This window comes from Schistocerca serialis, chromosome 5, assembly GCF_023864345.2.
Source record: "Schistocerca serialis cubense isolate TAMUIC-IGC-003099 chromosome 5, iqSchSeri2.2, whole genome shotgun sequence".
In the NCBI taxonomy this organism is placed as follows: domain Eukaryota; kingdom Metazoa; phylum Arthropoda; class Insecta; order Orthoptera; family Acrididae; genus Schistocerca; species Schistocerca serialis.
Genome location: NC_064642.1, coordinates 465,911,271 through 465,925,588, shown reverse-complemented (window position 1 = coordinate 465,925,588; position 14,318 = coordinate 465,911,271). Strand labels below are relative to the sequence as shown.

Here is a 14,318-nt window from a genome sequence, read left to right as displayed (position 1 = left end):
TCTCTACGGGACTGGTATAAAATGCTCCGATCGCAAGTCGTAAACCCCGATGTTGTATGGAGTTGAGGCGGCGTAAGATGGATGGCCGTGCAGAGGAGTATACGAAGCTCCCATAATCCAGCTTGGAGCGGACGATCGACCGATATAGACGAAGTAGGACGGTTTGATCCGCTCCCCACGACATACCACTGAGAACACGGAGGACATTTAAAGAACGGGTACAACGGGCGGCCAAATATGACACATGTGGAGACCAGCTAAGTTTACTGTCAAAGGTAAGGCCTAAAAATTTGATTGTCTCCACGATTGGGAGAGCAACGGGACCGAGTCGTAAGGACGGTGGGAGAAACTCTTTGTAGCGCCAGAAGTTAATACAGACCGTCTTCTCGGCAGAAAAACTGAAGCCATTGGCGACACTCCAGGAGTAAAGACGGTCAAGAGAACGCTGAAGACAGCGCTCCAGGACACGTGTACACTGCGCGCTGCAGTAGATGGTAAAATCGTCCACGAAAAGGGAGCCTGATACATCAGCTGAGAGGCAATCCATTATTGGATTGATCGCAATGGCGAAGAGAGCGACGCTCAAAACTGAGCCCTGTGGCACCCCATTCTCCTGGCGAAAGGTGTCTGACAGGACAGATCCCACACGTACCCGAAACTGTCGATCCAGTAAAAAGGAACGAATAAAAAGAGGGAGGCGACCGCGAAGGCCCCATGTATGCATGGTGCTGAGAATGCCCGCCCTCCAACAGGTGTCATAAGCCTTCTCCAAATCAAAGAACACAGCCGCGGTCGGGCGCTTCCGCAAGAAGTTATTCATAATGAAGGTCGACAAGGTAACCAGATTGTCAACAGCAGAGCGGCGCCTACGAAATCCACATTGTACATTGGTAAGTAGGCGTCGAGACTCGAGCAGCCAAACCAAACGAGAGTTAACCATTCGCTCCATCACTTTACAGACACAGCTGGTAAGCGAGATGGGTCGATAACTGGAAGGCAAGTGCTTGTCCTTCCCCGGTTTAGGAATCGGGACAACAGTAGACTCGCGCCAGCATGCGGGAACATGTCCCTCAATCCAGATGCGATTGTATGTACGAAGAAGAAAACCTTTACCCGCAGGAGAAAGGTTCTTCAGCATCTGAATATGAATAGAATCAGGCCCTGGAGCGGAGGACCGTGATCGGCCAAGTGCGGTTTCGAGTTCCCGCATGGTGAATGGGGCATTATAACTTTCACAATTCGAGGAGCGGAAGTCAGGTGGCCTAGCCTCCTCTGCCTGTTTGCGGGGGAGGAAGGCAGGGTGGTAATGAGCGGAGCTCGAAACCTCGGCGAAAAAGCGGCCGAAGGCATTGGAGACAGCCTCAGGGGCCACAAGGACTTCATTCGCGACCTTCAAGCCAGAAACTGGGGAGTGGACCTTAGTGCCAGATAGCCGGCGCAGGCTACCCCAGACAACAGAAGAAGGAGTAAACTGTTGAAGGTGCTTGTGAAAGCAGCCCAGCTGGCTTTCTTGCTTTCTTTAATAATACGACGACACTGAGCACGTAATCGTTTATAAGTAATACAATTCGCCACTGTAGGGTGGCGTTTAAAGGTGCGTAAAGCACGTCGACGAGCACGTAAAGCGTCTCTACATGCTGCAGTCCACCAGGGGACCGGTACGCGACGTGGAGAAGAAGTAGAGTGAGGGATGGAATATTCAGCAGCAGCGAGAATGACTTCCGTGAGGTGTGCGACCTGACGATCGCAGCTTGTGAAGGTTTGATCCTGAAAGGTCGCCCTGGAAGAGAAGAGCCTCCAGTCTGTCTTGGAGATGGCCCAACTAGAGGAGCACGGAGAGGGAGTACGCTGCAGGAGATGGATAACACACGGGAAGTGGTCGCTCGAATATGTATCAGCAAGTGCATACCACTCAAACCGGCGTGCAAGTTGGGGAGTACATATAGAGAGGTCTAAATGGGAATAGGTGTGAGATGTGTCCGAAAGAAAAGTAGGGGCGCCAGTATTGAGGCAGACAAGATTGAGCTGGGTGAAAAGGTCTGCTAACAAGGAGCCCCTCGGGCAGGATGCTGGAGAGCCCCAAAGGGGATGGTGGGCATTGAAGTCTCCAGTTAACAAAAATGGTGCAGGTAGCTGAGCAATAAGTTGCGTCATGTCTGCCCTGGTAACGGCAGATGACGATGGAGCGTAAACGGTACAAAAGGAAAACGTAAAAGTGGGGAGAGTAATGCGGATGGCAACTGCCTGCAGGCCGGTGTGCAACGTGATGGGATCGTAGTAAATATCATCCCGGACCAGCAACATAACCCCTCCATGAGCTGGGATACCTACCACAGGGGGTAGGTCAAAACGCACAGAGGTGTAGTGTGCCAAGGCAATTTGATCGCATGGGCGTAGCTTCGTTTCCTGGAGGGCTACGACGAGCGGACGATGCAAGCGGAGCAGCAACTTCAAGTCCTCTCGGTTGGAGCGAATGCTGCGAATATTCCAGTGAATAAGTGCCATCGTAAGAAAAGGAAGATGATAGAAGTGGTCACCTCGAAGGCCGCTTAGGGCCTGGCTTCAAGCGAGCACTGCCGCCGCTATCAGGAGGCGGACAGTCATCGTCCATGGGGTCTATAGGGTCATCGGCCATCTCGGGAGGATGGCCGGGAGGGGGAGCTTCCTCCGCCGGTGAACGGCCAGATGTTCGGCTACCAGCGGTGCGGCCAGGCGAAACGGATGACGGCCTGGGGCGGCAACCGCTGGGTGGCGCAGGAGAAGAAAGGCGCCGCGGCGGAGAAGGAGAACTGTGCTTCCTATGCGCCTTTTTAGAAGGACGTTTGGTGGAAGTACCGGTCGAAGGCTGGGAGGTCGAAGTACGTAGGAAGTCTGCACGGGATGGTTCCTTCTTGAAGGCCCGTGCATCTGACTTCGGGGTCTTCGACTTAGCAGAAACTGAGGAAGTGGCTGGTGTCTGTGGGGTGACGGGAGGAAGAGGAGACGTCGACAGCGCGATCTTAGCACTGGCCGAACGGACGACCGTGGTGCTGAAGGTCAGATCGCATGTCTGGGTTGCTACCTCCCGGGTAGTCCGAGGAGAGGCGAGGACAGTGCTGTATTTCCCCGCTGGGAGCAGCGTGGGCTTCCTACTAGCCAATAGCTTGCGAGCAGCCGAGGTGGACACTTTCTCTTTGACTCGAATTTCCTGGATACAGCGTTCTTCCTTATAGACAGGACAGTCGCGGGAGGATGCGGCATGGTCACCCTGACAGTTCACACAACGAGGAGACGGAGGTCGACAGTCACCCTCATGGGCATCCCTGCCACAAGTGACACATTTAGCCGCATTGGAGCAAGACTGTCGAGTGTGATTGAAACGCTGACACTGGTAGCAGCGCGTAGGTGTCGGGACATAGGGGCGAACAGAAATAACCTCGTAGCCCGCCTTGATGCGCGATGGCAGCTTAACACTATCGAAGGTCAAGAAAAGTGTCCGGGTCGGTACAAGGTCATTGTTGACCTTTTTCATGACCCGATGGACAGCCGTCACACCCAGCTCAGCGAGGAAAGATTGAAGCTCCTCGTCAGTCAATCCGTCGAGGGAGCTACTATAGACTACACCACGAGACGAATTCAAAGTGCGGTGGGCCTCCACCCGGACAGGGAACGTGTACAAGAGTGTGGCCCGAAGCAGTTTTTGCGCCTGAAAGGCACTCTCAGTTTCTAGTAATAAGGTACCGTTACGCAACCTGGTACAAGATTTGACAGATCCGGCTATGGCATCTACGCCCTTCTGAATGACGAAAGGGTTGACAGAGGAAAAATCCTTTCCGTCCTCAGATCGAGAAACTACGAGGAACTGTGGGGCAGGCGGTAGTACTTTTGTCACTGTTGGCTGGTCACGTTTCCGTTTTTGGGTCGAAGTCGAAAGCGATGGAGTAGAATCCATTGCGGAGGAATCCCCCATGATTGCCAGCGTCTCCGATGGCGCGCTCCTTCCTTGTGGGGACCCTCTCAGAGGGCACTCCCGCCTTAGGTGAATGTTTACACCTCAGGTCACACCTCCCGAGAAACAGACGGAGGGACCAATCGGCATGGTCAGAAGGTATCAGCTCAGGCAATCACCCCTCCCCGGGCCTGGCCTTTACCAGGGGGTCCGCGCGTGCGTTACATGTCTACCCAGGGCGGGGACTTACGCGTTACCCCGTCACCGGCTACGCGTGCGAACGCGTGGGTCGGCCTTCAGACACGCACAGGGAGGAAGGAAGAAGAGGAAAAAGAAGAGAGAGAGGGAGAAAGAGGACAGACTGTCTCAAACGCCGAGGCGGAGACCAGAGAAGGCAAGGAGAAGAAGGCAATGAGAAGGAAAGGAGAAAAAGGCAATGAGAAGGAAAGGAGAAAAAGGCAATGAGAAGGAAAGGAGAAAAAGGCAATGAGAAGGAAAGGAGAAAAAGGCAATGAGAAGGAAAGGAGAAAAAGGCAATGAGAAGGCAAGGAGAAAAAGGCAATGAGAAGGCAAGGAGAAAAAGGCAATGAGAAGGCAAGGAGAAAAAGGCAATGAGAAGGCAAGGAGAAAAAGGCAATGAGAAGGCAAGGAGAAAAAGGCAATGAGAAGGCAAGGAGAAAAAGGCAATGAGAAGGCAAGGAGAAAAAGGCAATGAGAAGGCAAGGAGAAAAAGGCAATGAGAAGGCAAGGAGAAGTCAAGGGAAAGAGTAAGGAAGACAGTGAAGTGGAAAAGAGCAAGGAAAGGAACCAACAAAAGGAAGGAAGAAACGAGAAGTGAAAAACCAAAGAGACCACGATTATAGGCCGTGAAACCGTCCGTCTCCGGACGCAGGCGCTAACTATCCCCGTGAGGGGGATGGACTCCTTTTAGTCGCCTCTTACGACAGGCAGGAATACCTCGGACCTATTCTAATCCCCGGACCCGCAGGGGGTGCGATGTTCTTTGTTTTTTCCATTGCAGAATACAATTTTTTTGCTACGACAGTGATAAACCATTGATTGAGCAATAGCCGCGCGTTTATCAGCTTCACTAAAAAAGGAACTTTTTCACTTTCAACTCTTCACATGTTAACTAAGTAACCACCTGAGAATAGCCGAAGTTAAGACTAATGTTCTCTCTGAAGTACTTAGCATAACATTTATAGCTAAGTCCTGATTCAGGACGTTTCTCCGGTAACACATAATGCCAATCTGTAGCGAGAAAGATGTGCTGATGTACTGGAAAGGAGTCTGTGGTCATGTACTGGTTTCCACCGTTTTTGTTTTTCTAAACGTCTCTTATCTTGACATTTACCTTTAAGAACAAGGCTCTGTAACCTTCGTACTCTTTTTCCCATTTATTTGCAGTAAGTGAGGAAAGCTTTTCTGCAGACTTCAATACGTCTAGCATTAACTGTCACAAGAAAACGTAACCGGTACAGTTGTTTTACGATGACATTGTGTCCTGGTGATATTAATCTAATTACACATTTACATTTAACAAGACTAGAAAAGATGTCTTTTCGTCGTCTGTATTGTAATTTTACAATTTTGTGAGCGTACTAAGTTGTTCCTTCTCTGAAATCCTGTTAAAGCATCATCTTCGGCTCCCAAAAGAAAATAAGGACAAACGTTAGTGTGATTGTATGAATAATAAACTCACATTTTCTTAAGTTCTATTGTAACATACCCGCGAAGCTCCCGGGTTGCTTGATGCTTGTTGCATTTCTACAATAATTACATGTTTGAAAACATTACATTTATTTTCATTACTACTCCTCTACCCTCTTACTTTTTCGGCATCTGAAGCTTGTAGTAGAAATCCCCTCCATTTTGACGAACTGTAGGTACAGGAACTACTTCTAGGAGCGTTTATTATAGAAAAGGCTTTATTACGCGAATCAAGACCTTAAAGTGAAGCCTGGAACGATTTTGGCACTGACTCCATTATGATGGGTGGAATGAAGTCCATTCTATACAAAAATATGCTATTTCTTTGTACTTGTAGCAAGCATTACAGATACTTTAACAATGCGCTATAGTCCAGATGTCACCGTATTTTTTTTTATGGGATGCTAAGACCATCTTAATAGGCTTAAGCTACAATTTGTTCAGTGCGTAACGTGACATTTCTGTTACACCGTACAATTTCACCTCAGTAATGACATGTTTTAATTTTTGCTGTAAGATTTTTATCTTCAGATTTTAACTTAATAGGTATGACGATAGAACTTAGTACCCAAATTTGTGTGCAACTTTTGTAATTGCTTCCAAATAATTTAATTTGGTAAAAAACAATTTCGTAATACAGATTTGTAAATTTTGCCAAACACTTCACGAACTTGCGACACCCGAGTTTCTGAATGTTTTCGAAACATTAAAAGCAACTTATTTTATGTATCAAATAGATGTTATGGATTATGTATCACTTGTTTACAGGGCATGAATGAAAAGCCTTAAACTTAGAAATAAAGTCAATAACACTGAGTTAACTATGAGCTATGTAAAAATGCTTACATAAAAATTGAGGAGATTAAGCCTTTACGCTTTTAGCGTACCACAAAAAAATGATTATCTTATACCAATATTTTTTTACAATTTTCAGCTTTAAACGTTAGATCAATTTGAAATACTGATAGCTGCAGTTTTACACAATGAAACTTCCATAGCTGAAATATTTCATCGTTATCAATTACTCAGTAACTGCATTTAATGATACAGGTTCTTGACTTAACTCATTCAAGCTAACGTAGGTACCAGTAACTAAGCCTAGAAGACCAATAATGACTATAATCACGTGCAAGGCCATTCGCGACCATACCGTCGGTTCTCTTATGTTCTGAGATATTTCCTCCCAGTATGTGATCGCATGAATAATCGTTGGGAGTATAAGCCCGAGCATTGACAGGCACACTGCGCCAACCAGTGAAATTGCTGGACCCAGTCTCGGTACTATAAGTGGCAAACAGGCTGAAAGAAAAATGCGAATATTAGGTTTTCAATTCAGTTCCACCCAGTAACTGGGTATTAATATTTGGGAAACTATTCTTCCTAAATGCGAACAGGAATATTACAGAGACAGATCACTATAAAATATCGTTTGACAATTCCATCTCGAATAGCTAACTATTTTGTCATTACATTGAAGAAAACTGAAGCACAATTGAAACTTTAGTTACCGTCTCCAGAGTATAGGGTAAGAGTGAGTGGTTGTTGGAGTTAGAGAGACCCAACTGTGAAGTCATCAGTTCCTTCATCCTTTATGTATCGAACCAGCATTAATCCTCGGAAGGAGGATACGAAAGGCAAATCCTGAGAAGCCTAACTGTAAGCAAGATACAATAAGGCAGAGATAAAAATCTAGAAGAAGTAGTTGGGGAGAGAGGAGTAAGGTGGGAGAGCCTCTATACCCAGAAGACATTTGGAAGTACCCAGAGCATGGTATGAAGGGAGAGACGCACCCTCTGCCACACAGCAGCGCCACCTCACAGTCTATTACCCAAAGGGAATGAGCAGCACAGAAAAGATGAAAGTTTAGGAACGATAAAACATTAAAAACTGCTAATACAAAACAAGGGAAATAAAAATGCAGGAAGGGTGGAGGCCAGGCCTGACCTCCAAGCAGAGGCCGCCATGGGACTCCTGGGCCAGAGCAAGCAAGTGGTGCCCCTCCAACCCCTAAGGGGGTCAATGAAGCCAAAGTGCTGTATCTTACAGATAGCAGAAACCACCTTCACAGACCGAACGTAAACCCAGGTCAGCCACTTCTGCATCTTCCAGTAGCACCAGATGTAGCGTGTAAGGAAGGTTGAGAGATCGCCGAAAAGCAGCCAAATTTGGGCAGCCTAGTAGGTTGCGGGCCACTGTCAGGCAGGAAACACACCTGCAGTAAGGTAGAAGCGCGAAGGGAAGACTGCCACATGATTATGGTGTCCTTTTTTGCCCTCTGTTGAGTCCAGAACGAACTCTTTTGAGTTCCAGACATCCAACAAACTGAGTAGAGTCGACGAAACGTCGATTTCTGGGTGCCTTCCATTTCTGGAATTGGCATCCTGGTATCCAACTTTGCCAAACGGTCTCCTTGTTCATTCCTGTTGCAAATTGGACCCCACAGTGGTGAATATGGTCCAGTGACCACAATGTTGAGGGCGATTCCGAATCCATAATCAAGAAGACACAGGTTCTGGCTTCATAAAGCGGTAGAAGGGTGTTATTGAGGCAACGAAGAGTGTTAATGCAACCAGCACCTTTGCTTAAGATGGTGAAGAAGGGGAAGCCACGTCAGCCAGTCATCAAAGACCAGATCCAAAAATCGTTAAGTCTCTATCACATTGAGCAATTTGCAGTCCAGGTAAAGTTCTGGTTATGGATGGACAGTATGATGGTGACAAGGGTATGACCCGAATCTTTGCGGTGGAACACAAACCCACGGATGAGCATCCCTGAGTGGCTTTGAAATGGCACTCTGCAGCCTGCTTCCAGTAACACCTACACTAAAGCAGCGATAATAAAAGCAAAACTCGTCAACATACAAGGAGGGTGTGATACTGAGGACCTCACAGCAGCTTCAAGACCGTTGATGGCCATTAAAAAAAGAGGGAGACCTAATACAGAGCCCTATTGCACTTAATTCTCTTGGCTATGAGGGTGTTACTGTAGGAAGCACCACTCTAACCACGTAAGCACTGTGCGACAGGACGTTTTACACAAAAATTGGAAGCAGTGAAAGGTCTGTTGTATTCCTTTCATGTTAATTTCTGAAATCTGTTTTCATTTACGGCATAAATTCCTCTTCTAAATTTACTGTGGCGTTTCTATCTGGGAGGAGACTGAGCAGTGAAACGTGTTACTTTTACACATAAACAAGAACGATCTGTCACAATACTACACTTTAAAACACAGCTTATATGTAATTCATGTCACACAGTCTCATACGGAACCTACATCCGCTTTCTTTTGTATGCTGTATATGATAAGATACTGTCATCCCCCTTCCCCTCCGTGTGAGAGGATGAATCAGCAAATTTATTTCTAGTTGCATGCTTGAGGGTAGCAGACAAGTCTGTCTGCTAGGTAACAGTAGGACCAACGTCGGAACAGGTAGCTACGCTTTCTAAAAGCAGAGAGGTTTCTATTCTTAGTATGGTCCTGTCCATCCCTTGTCATGTTGGTATAGGAAGCTGCCTCTCTGGTAACTTCTGTTTGTATTTGTGAGCCACCCTCAGGAAGGGACCACGTCAGTCTGTCCGCGGCGAGCGTCTGAAGTGGCAAGATCTCCGGCTAAGCTCGTGTCTTTTAAGTCCGTAGGACAAGGGCTTTCTTAAGATCAGCTTAACTGAAAATTTAATCACCTTTATTTCAGGTTTAGTTCTAAAATATCTAATGTTATCTTAAACTGCAACGCAGTTTAATTCGAGTGTGAAGTTCAGAATATATTCCGGTAGTTGCTTTGTCACTACTTTGTGAGTAAAGTGGAACCACGTGTTAATCAGTAACTCTAAGTTCATCAATCTTAAATGCGAATGTGCGTGAGATTATAACTTCTCGTCTTGACAATATTTTTCAATATAGCAACTTTTCTTTATGTTCAACCCACGTGGGGTCTACTTTGTGATACCAGTACCACATGCTTATACAATTGTTTGACCCATCAGTTTAATAGTAAGACGATAGTAATCAGTTCGAGGTTTTTTCTTTTGTAAATTGCTTTTCGATCTAATTTATTTTAATGATCAAAATTATTGTAGAGTTACACTCTTTGTGTAAACCAAGTTGACCACGTGATGCATGTGGTGTAATCATCAAAGTAGCCCTAAGCTATTCTTTTCGGGAAGATTTCACAGAGTTAGTATGAATTTAGTATACCAGTGTGTGGTAATTACATGACGGACAGGATTGTGCTACGAACGTAACTTCTTTGGGTGAAAATTGAATCGGTTGGTTGTGGTTTATTTCCTCTTGCATATGTTTCAACGTTCTTCGTGTGTTATTTTATGAATGCAGTGTTGTATGCAGTCTCCCAATCTTGGCTCCATATTTGATGTGTTCCGTAAGATTACAATCTCACATTTTCACAATCCTAAATAAGGCACCAGTTTAGTTATGAATCAAGTTTAAGATGCTGAAATTTCAATGATCAATGTTAAAATAAATTTCCATATATAAACTGATTTATTTCTTTTTATTTAAATTCTCTTATATATATATATATATATATATATATATATATATATATATATATATATATATATATATATATATATATATATATCACCGGTTGTCGTATGACTATTAAAAGATTATAATTAATGTTAGTCTGGTTGGGAATTTGGTAAGCTAGACTGGATACCTGGTGAAACAGTTGCGCAATGATGCAAGGTTAACTTCACCAGACAGCTCACAGCTTTTAACCCGCTTTTATTGACCATCAGCACCGTAATCAGAACAAATTAAAGCAACAACATTACAGCAGGTCCTCGAAAGCCGAGTCATGTAAGGTAGCTAAGCTTTTTGTAGGTTGAACACAGCAACATGGTATTTAAGTCTATAAAAAGCTGTCTCGACTTCAGACAAATCAAATTATAAGATGTGGAACAGCATTGGTGGAAACCGCCCTGGGACAAAGCTAGGTCTTGAGGCTCAAGAAGCCAAAACTGGCGTCGGCTCACCATACGTTCAAGTAACTTACAGATAACATTCGTAAAACTAATTGGGCGATAGCCGCCCATCTCTAGGGGATGCTTACCCAGTTTCAATACCAGGACAATGGTGTTTTCTCGCCATTGAGATGGGAACTCATTCTCTCCAGATACAATTGAAGATGGTAAGGAGATAACGCTGACAGTCCGTTAATGGACATGGTGTGGCCCTGGGGCTGCATCATAACAAAAGACTAGGGCACTGAAGAATTCTTATTCGCTGAATGGAGCTAATAGAACTCCAGGTAGCATGTAGTGAAAGGTAAGTGCAATCGCTACATCCTCTGTTCAAGGACACAAGAGGAAGGTAGATAGTTCTCAGACGCAGATACCTGAGCGTAATATAGAGCAGAATGTTTGGGTACAGCATCTAGGTCAGTGAAAATAGCACCATTCAACGAAATATAGCTGCAGATGACTGGTATCCATAAAGGTCTGATCATTCAGACCTGCAATGGATGTTACATGACCCAAAGACTGAAATGTCCCATTCCCAACGTTCTTGCTTCCATTGTTTTATTCATTGGCGGACCTGGGCCTGTGGCTACTTAAAGGCAATTAGGCACTCATTCAATGGATGACACTTAGGGCGTTTGAGAGCCTGCCTACAATCCCTAATGGCCTCTGCAAATTCTGAAGTCTACCAAGGTACTACCGTCCCTTCCTATGAGGTGATCGTAATAGGGGATAGCTAAGCCGACTGCTGATAGAATGGCTGCTCTTGCATTCTGGGCAGCCTCAGTAATGCTTCCATTCAGCGGAGAACTCAGAACGACATTGGAGTTTAAAGCATCGCAGTCGGCATTTTGAAGAGCCTATGTAGATGGGCATCTAGGGAGTGATGCTGAGGAAGGGACAGGAAAATTGGGAACTGGTCATAACCAACAGGTCTTATGGACGCTCCAGTGGTTGGTTGGTTGGTTTGGGGGATTTAAAGGGACCAGACTGCTAGGGTCATCGGTCCCTTTTTCCAAAGACAAAAAACACCCACAGAGAATAAAAACGAGTGACAGAATAGAGCACAGACGACACGTAACAAGAGAAACTGAGACAAAGACCAGACAAAACGAACTAAAAGCACACAGAGTGTGACGGTGGTTGGCCGACCAGAGAAATAAAAAAGGAAAAGCCAACCACTAGAAACACATTAAAAAACAATTTAAAACCGGAGGCCAAAGGCCAGAATCAACACAAAACAATAAGAGAAAAACAGAAACACTCAGATTAAAGAATAAAAACCCCCTGCCCGAATAAAACGTAAAACTAAGTCAGCCATAGTCGAGTCATCTGTTAAAAGGGCAGGGAGCGAGTCAGGCAGTGCGAACGACTGCCTGAGCGCGGCTAAAAACGGACACTCCAATAAAACATGAACTACGGATAAAACGGAGCCGCAGCGACATAGAGGCGCGTCCTCACGGCGCAGTAAGTGGCCGTGCGTAAGCCGAGTGTGCCCAATGCGCAGCCGGCAGAGGACAACAGACTCCTTGCGAGAGACCCGCATGGAGGAGCGCCACACACAGGTAGCCCCCTTGATGGCCCGAAGTTTGTTGCGTGAAGGCAGGGCCCGCCATTCAGTGTCCCAAAGGTCCAGAATTTTGCGGCGTAGGAACGCTCGCAAATCTGTCTCCGGGAGGCCAACGTCCAGAGATGGTGCACTAGTCGCCTCTTTCGCCAGCCGGTCAACATTCTCGTTGCCGGGGATCCCAACATGGCCTGGGGTCCACACGAAGACCGCAGAGCGGCCGTAACGCGCAAGAGTATGCAGGGACTCCTGGATAGCCATAACCAGACGGGAACGAGGAAAACACTGGTCAAGTGCTCGTAAACTGCTCAGGGAATCGCTACAGATGACGAAGGACTCACCTGAGCAGGAGCGGATATACTCTAGGGCTCGAAAGATGGCGACCAGCTCAGCAGTGTAAACGCTGCAGCCAGCCGGCAAGGAACGTTGTTCGAAATGTTCCCCTAGAGTGAGCGCATAACCGACTCGACCAGCAACCATCGAGCCGTCGGTGTAAACAATGCCAGAGCCCTGATACGTGGCCAGGATGGAATAAAAGCGGCGGCGGAAGGCCTCTGGAGGGACCGAGTCCTTCGAGCCCTGTGCCAAGTCGAGCCGAAGGCAAGGGCGAGGAACACACCACGGGGGTGTACGCAGAGGCGCCTGGAAAGGAGGCGGAACAGGGAAAAACCCAAGCCCGCAGAGAAGCTCCTTGACGCGTATGGCGATCGGACAACCCGACCGGGGCCGACGTTCCGGCAGACGGACGACTGACGGCGGGAACAGGAGACGATAGTTAGGATGCCCGGGCGAGCTTAGAACATGGGCAGCATAAGCGGCTAGCAAACGTTGGCGTCGGAACCGCAGTGGAGGGACACCTGCCTCCACGAGTAAGCTGTCCACAGGGCTGGTGCGGAAAGCACCAGTGGCAAGGCGTATCCCGCTGTGGAGAATTGGGTCCAGCACCCGCAACGCAGACGGGGATGCTGAGCCATATGCCAGGCACCCATAATCCAGACGGGACTGGATTAACGCCTGGTAGAGCCGTAACAGGGTAGAGCGGTCGGCTCCCCAGCGGGTGTGGCTCAAACATCGCAGTGCATTGAGATGCCGCCAACACGTCTGTTTGAGCTGCCGGATATGAGGCAGCCAAGTCAACCGGGCATCGAAAACCACCCCCAAAAACCTGTGCGATTCCACCACCGAAAGAAGTTCGCCGTTAAGAGAAAGCTGCGGCTCCGGGTGGACAGTACGTCGCCGGCAGAAATGCATAACGCAGGTCTTGGCTGCCGAAAACTGAAACCCATGCGCTACAGCCCAAGACTGTGCCCTACGGATAGCGCCCTGTAGCTGACGTTCAACAGCTGCAATGCCGGGAGAGCTGTAATAAAGGCAGAAGTCGTCAGCATACAGGGAAGCGGAGACAGAGTTTCCCACGGCCGCAGCAAGACCGTTAATGGCTATTAAAAACAGACAGACACTTAAAACGGAACCCTGTGGCACACCGTTCTCCTGGACGTGGGAGGAACTATACGAGGCCGCGACTTGCACGCGGAAGGTACGACACGACAGAAAATTGCGGATAAAAATCGGCAGAGGACCCCGAAGACCCCATCCATGAAGCGTAGAAAGAATGTGATGACGCCACGTCGTATCGTACGCCTTCCGCATGTCGAAAAAGACAGCGACCAGGTGCTGACGGCGGGAAAAGGCAGTACGGATGGCCGACTCCAGGCTCACCAGATTGTCGGCGGCGGAGCGGCCTTTACGGAACCCACCCTGAGATGGAGCCAGAAGGCCCCGAGACTCCAGTACCCAATGCAAGCGCCGGCTCACCATCCGTTCAAGCAACTTGCAAAGAACGTTGGTGAGGCTAATGGGACGGTAGCTGTCCACCTCCAGAGGGTTCTTTCCAGGCTTCAAAACGGGGATGACAATGCCTTCCCGCCATTGCGACGGAAACTCCCCCTCGACCCAAAGACGGTTGTAAAGATCGAGAAGGCGCCGCTGGCAGTCCACTGAAAGGTGTTTCAGCATCTGACAGTGGATGCCATCTGGCCCAGGAGCGGTATCAGGGCAAGCAGCGAGGGCACTGCGAAATTCCCACTCACTAAATGGAGCATTGTAAGATTCCGGGTGGTTGGTGCGAAAC

The 14,318-nt window shown here is 47.6% G+C and overlaps 1 protein-coding gene across 1 annotated transcript in view; it reads right to left on the bottom strand.

Annotated features, from left to right (window-relative positions):
* Positions 1-6,659: 6,659 nt before the first annotated feature.
* Positions 6,660-14,318, bottom strand: part of LOC126481998 (proton-coupled amino acid transporter 1-like) — a 39,824-nt gene continuing 32,165 nt past the window's right edge. The window contains exon 8 of the mRNA XM_050105964.1: positions 6,660-6,937. Coding sequence (XP_049961921.1) covers positions 6,660-6,937 — 278 coding nt within the window. The remainder of the gene's footprint in view (positions 6,938-14,318) is intronic.